This window comes from Lipotes vexillifer, unplaced genomic scaffold, assembly GCF_000442215.2.
Source record: "Lipotes vexillifer unplaced genomic scaffold, Lipotes_vexillifer_v1.1 scaffold779, whole genome shotgun sequence".
NCBI lineage: Eukaryota > Metazoa > Chordata > Mammalia > Artiodactyla > Lipotidae > Lipotes > Lipotes vexillifer.
In genome coordinates this window covers 1,417,917-1,423,916 of record NW_006788448.1, presented here as the reverse complement: position 1 = coordinate 1,423,916, position 6,000 = coordinate 1,417,917, and the positions used below count along the sequence as shown (strand labels likewise).

Genomic DNA, 6,000 nt, shown 5'->3' with positions numbered 1-6,000 from the left:
TTCTCACTGTTGTGGCCTCTCCCGTTGCGGAGCACAGGCTCTGGACGTGCAGGCTCAGCGGCCATGGCTCACGGGCCCAGCTGCTCCATAGCATGTGGGATCCTCCCAGACCAGGGCACGAACCTGTGTCCCCTGCATCAGCAGGAGGACTCTCAACCACTGTGCCACCAGGGAAGCCCTGCAATATATTTTTTTATTTGAAGTATGTTACAAAAATCTGGCCTTATACAGATATGCAGTTGGAAAAGGAAGGAGTACTTTAGCAGTCTTTTAGGATAATAGTGCATATTCTTTTTAGATAACATACCAAAACTCTAAAAGCAATAATTTCCTTAAAGGTTACTGGAAATGTGAAAATTGAAACAAAATCAATGAACTTTTATATTGGTCTATGCTGCACTTTGAATGGATCTTTTACTTGTCTGTGGGTGATGCTGTGACATGCACTGGTCTTTCAGAAAATACTGATTTGCTGAGTTATGCAGCTCTTCCCTATATTGATCTATTTCATCATAAAAATCTCAAAAAGGTCACCTTTGTAAATATTTCCACTGATCTTACCAGAAAGTTTAAGAAAATGTCTGCCACATACTCCACTGTGAATAACCAGTTTGTTAGTTATTCTTCCAAGTTAAAAAAAAAGGTGAAACCATTTTTTTTTACTAATCTTATAACTCAAACAAGTGCACAAGTGCTCTTCTTAAGACAACTATCACACCTTACACAGAGGCGTAAAAAGATATATTCAAGGGTAGAAATTTAATAAAACTAATAACTTTTCTGCTTCATCAAATGCACTAAGTAAAACTGGCCTTTTTTTTTTAAACCGCTAGTACATGGCTGTGAAAAATATGGTGACTACCAGTCCTATTTGGTGCCACTGACCTGATGCCTACTAAGGCTCCAGCTTTTTATCCACCATTTGCTTTAGCACTGTAAATGTAAATGTCAATACCATGAAATAGGCAAATAATGTGTTAGCATTATTATGAAAATAGTTTTGACCTCACAGATCCTCTGGGAAGAGCCTCAGGGACTCCCAGGGGGTCCACAGGCTTTACTTTGAGAACCATTGTTTTAAAAAAAATTGAAAGGATAAGGTCTCTTTAAGTATAATAGTTCTATGAAAGTCTAATTTCAATAAGCTCTACAAATTCTTCCCTCATGCTATGCTATAAATTTGCTTTTTAAGTAATATTAGAGAATCAACTGATTCAGTCTTTCTCATGAAATGAAACTTATCTACAATGTTTGTAAAATAACATATATTTATGTTGCTAAGGGACAATTATTCAAAAATATACAATGACTCTAAAACTCTTAAGAGAAAGAACACTTATTTTATATGTGTAAAATGACAAAAAATATCTATAATATAATAATGCCCCAAATCATTATACTTACTGTAACGGAGCTTCATTTTGTTCCATTTCATCTTGAGGTTGCTAGAAAGAAAAAACAGTAGTTTTTTCCAACTGAGGAATACTAAGCTAATGCAACAAGCTAAAAATTTAACATTTAAGATATGTTATTCTTTCTTAGTATCTTTTTTTATTGTGGTAAAATATATAAAACATAAAATTCACCGTTTTGACCATTTCAAGTTCTGTGGCATTATGTACATTCCCACTGATGTATAATCAACACCAACATCCATTTCCAGAACTTTTTCATTTTCTCTAACTGAAAGTCCATACCTATTTAAACACTAACTCCCCATTTACTCCTCTCCCAACCCTTGGCAACCATGATTCTTTCTGTCTCTGTTTTGACTATTCTAAGTGCCTCATATAAAAGGAACCATACAATATTTGTCCTTTCGTGACTGGCTTATTTCACTTAGTAATGATGTCTTCAAGGTTCATCCTTGTTGTAGCATGTATCAGCATTTCTTTCCTTTCTCAGGCTAAATAATATTCCATTGTATGTATGTACCACATTTGATTTATCTACTCATCTATTAATGGACACCTGGGTTGCTTCCACCTTTTGGCTATTGTGAGTAATGCGTCTATGAGTGTGGGTATACAAATATATTTTCGAGTCCCTGCTTTCACTTATTTTGGGTATATAACCAGAAGTGGAATTTCTGGATCATATGGTAATTATATGTTTAATTTTTTGAGGAATCACCATACCATTTTCCATAGCAGCTGTACCATTTCATTCTACATTTCCCACCAGCAATGAGCAAGAATTCCAATTTTTCCATATTCTCATCAATACTTGTTATTTTGTTTTGGTAACAGCCATCCTGATGAGTGTGAGATGGTATCTCATCATGGTTCTGATGTGCATTTCCATAATGGTTAAAGATGCTGAGTATCTTTTCATATGCTTATTAGCCATTTGTATGTCTCTTTTTTTTTTTGGCCACGCTGCAGTGGCTTGTGGGATTTTAGTTCCCCAACCAAGGATCGAACCTGGGTCCCAGCAGTGAAAGCGCCAAGTCCTAACCACTGGACCACCAGGGAATTCCCTACATCTTCTTTACTAAATGTCGATTTATGTCCTTTGCCCATTTTTTAATCACTTGTTTGTTGTTGTTGAGTTATAAGAGTCTCCACATACTCTGTGTATCAATCCTTTATCAGATATATGATTTACAAATAATATTTTCTCCCTTTCTTTGAGTTATCTTTTCACTCTGTTGATAGTGTCCTTTGATGCACATAGGTTTTTAATTTTCATGAAATCTAGCTTATCTATTTTTTATTTTGTTGCTTATGGTTTCATAGCCAAGAAATCATTGCCAAATTGAATGTCATGATACTTTCCCCCTATGTTTTCTTCTAAGAGTTTTATAGTTTTGGCTCTTATGTTTAGTATTTTGTTTTAATTTCTTTCTGTAAAAGAATTTGTGGAACTTAGGTAAAGAGAAAGGGAGTGTTCCTTCTTTTTATTCCTAGTATTTCCCTTTTCTTAGTTCATTAATCCATAATGGTTCTGATGAGCCACTCTTGTCAGGTTCTGAGTTCTAATATTTCTCCTGAGGGCCAAAAATCATACAACCTTTGTGTTACAGTGTTAAATGCTTAATGGATTCTGCCTAATTCTCAAGTCATGCCAGAAAATGTGAAGTTGTTGTGTCCCTTTCAAAAAAGATTAAAATGTTCTGATAAAATGTTTCCATTTTAAGATTTCACAGCACACTGGCTTTCATCGCTTTAAAAGGAATTCTTACCTTAAATATCTTATTAGTATCAAAGAATATCTTTACAAAAAGATCTCTCTTTGGGGGACCCTCTATGTTTCTTTCTATGATCAATAATAAAGCTTTCTGAAAATATGTAAAGCCATTAGCCTGAACTTCCAAGCATTTTTGATCACTGAAACAGCCATAACAACAAGAAAACACAAAGTAATGTGAGAACTTAAATCCTCTCCAATTAATACTGTTCATTGTTATTTATTGATAGTGCATCCTTATAGTGCTCAAGGTTATCACACTGGTTCCATATATACATACTTCCTAAGCAGACTTTGCAAAAAGCTCAGAGGTCCAGAGTGAAGAAGGAATTTCAAGAAGTAAACCTAGGGACTTCCCTGGTGGCGCAGTGGTTCAGAGTCTGCCTGCCAATGCAGGGGACACGGGTTCGAGCCCTGATTCGGGAAGACCCCACATGCCGCGGAGCAACTAAACCCATGCGCCACAACTACTGCAGCCCGCGTGCCTAGAGCCCATGCTCTGCAACAAGAGAGGCCACTGCAGTGAGAAGCCCGCGCAGAGACAGCAATTCTAGGACCCTAAGAATTAAAGCAGGTCAGGATGGGTTAGTCAGGAAAAGGATATCAAAGACATTAATGATCAGCATAATAGAGTCAAGGGGTTCCCTAAGTTTTGAAAACTCACCTTGAATTTGAGTGGTCCAGCTATTCATGAATCAGAGAGGTAGCTAGCATGAGAGAATATTACCTGCCTACTGGGGCTTAAAAAGACCCTGCAGGATTCAAATTACTACATATAGAATGGATAAACAACAAGGTCCTACTATATAGCACAGGGAACTATATTCAATATCCTGTGATAAACCATAATGGAAAAGAATATGAAAAAGAATATGTGTGTGCGTGTGTGTGTGTATATACACACACACACACACACATATATATATATATATATATATATATATATAACTGAATCACTTTGCTGTACAGCAGAAATTAACAACATTGTAAATCAACTGTACTTCAATAAAATAAATTAAAAAAGAAAAAAGACCCTGCAGTATATATATACATAATCTCTCCATGAGCTCTGGTCTTGCCAACCATGATCCTTCTTCCATTACACAGTTGTCGAACAAGCCTGTGCTTGTTTCCCTTTGAAGGTTCTCTTAAATGTTCATTTTAACTGATTTCACCACTATATATGGATAAGGGTGGAAGGTGGAAGCTGCTTAACGGAGAGAAAAGTGAATTCAACCTGGATCCATACCTCTTAGACAGCATTTCAGTGAGTAGAGGATGGAAGAAGCAGCCTGATGGTAATAATCACAAGACTGAATTAATCATTATTCCCTCTCAAACAAGTATTTTCCAGTATTCAAAAACGATTATAGTAAGATCAATGATGCCTGCTGTATTAGTCAGGGTTCTCCAGAGAAACAGAACTAACAGGATATGTTTATACATAGAAAGAGATTTATTGTAAGGAGCTGGATCATGTAACTATGGAAACTGGCAAGTCCAGATCTACACTGTGGGCCATCAGGCTCAAGACCCAAGAAAGCTGATGGTATAGATAAAGTCCAAAGGCCGTCTGCTGGATAATTCTCTCTTGCTTAGGGAAGCTGGTCTTTTTGTTCTATATAGGCCTTCAACTGGTTGGATGAGGCCCACCCACATTATGGAGGGCAATCTGATTTACCCAAATCCAGTGATGTAAAAGTTAATGTCATTCAAAAACATCCTCAAAGAAATTCCCAGAATAATGTTTGACCAACCATCTGGGCACCTGATGGCCCAGACAAGTTGATATATAAAATTTACTATCATACCTCCTAATTTTGATAGTAATGTCTCCAATTATCTCTCCATACATACTACTAAACTCTCCAAACAAAATTTTTTAAATTTCTATGTAAAGTTTAAAAACTGCTTGCCATAGCACCTATAAAGAACAAGAACAGGTACGGCAAGACCCAATAAGAATGATGAGTATGAAATATTTTAAAAGACTGCTCCCTATGTTTTTAAAAATTAGCATAGTGGGGCTTCCCTGGTGGCACAGTGGTTGGGAGTCTGCCTGCCAATGCAGGGGACACGGGTTCGTGCCCCGGTCCGGGAAGATCCCACATGCCCTGGAGCGGCTGGGCCTGTGAGCCATAGCTGCTGAGCCTGTGCGTCCGGAGCCTGTGCTCCGCAATGGGAGAGGCCACAGCAGTGAGAGGCCCGCATACCGCAAAAAAAAAAAAAAAAAAAAAATTAGCATAGTGCATGTCAAACCAAAGATCCTCTATTTCTTCATAGTTTGCCCTTACTTGAAATGTTCCATCATTTTTAAAAAAAATTTTATTGCAGTATAGTTGCTTTACAATGTTGTGTTAGTTTTTGCTGTGCAGTAAACTGAATCAGTTATACATATACACACATCCACTCTTTTTTAGATTTCCTTCCCATTTAGGTCACCACAGATCATTGAGTAGCGCTCCCTGTGCTAAACAGTAGGTTCTCATTAGTTGTCTGTTTTATACATAGTAGTGTATATGTGTCAATCCCAATCTCATCATTTCTAAAATAGTTTGTTTTGAAGTTGAATATCAATATTATATCTGAGTTTTAAGAAAAATTTATTTAGAAATCTGTTTAGTAACTGAATTATTTAGAATTTACTTAAAATCAGGTTGAAGTTGTGAAACAATATCTATTTTTTTCTTTAAATAACTCTGGGAAAGCACCTTTTCTGGTCTCTCTATTTATTTGACAAAATCAATTTTACTCATATAGTTAAATTTCTACATGTTTATTTTCAAAGAATAAAATTAAAAACTCTGAAAG

The 6,000-nt window shown here is 36.4% G+C and overlaps 1 protein-coding gene across 1 annotated transcript in view; it reads right to left on the bottom strand.

The window, feature by feature from the left end:
* The window catches only part of ANKRD31 (ankyrin repeat domain 31), a 133,397-nt gene that overhangs the window by 112,763 nt on the left and 14,634 nt on the right, over positions 1 to 6,000 (bottom strand). Inside the window, 1 exon segment of the mRNA XM_007461615.1 lies at positions 1,405 to 1,445. Coding sequence (XP_007461677.1) covers positions 1,405 to 1,445 — 41 coding nt within the window.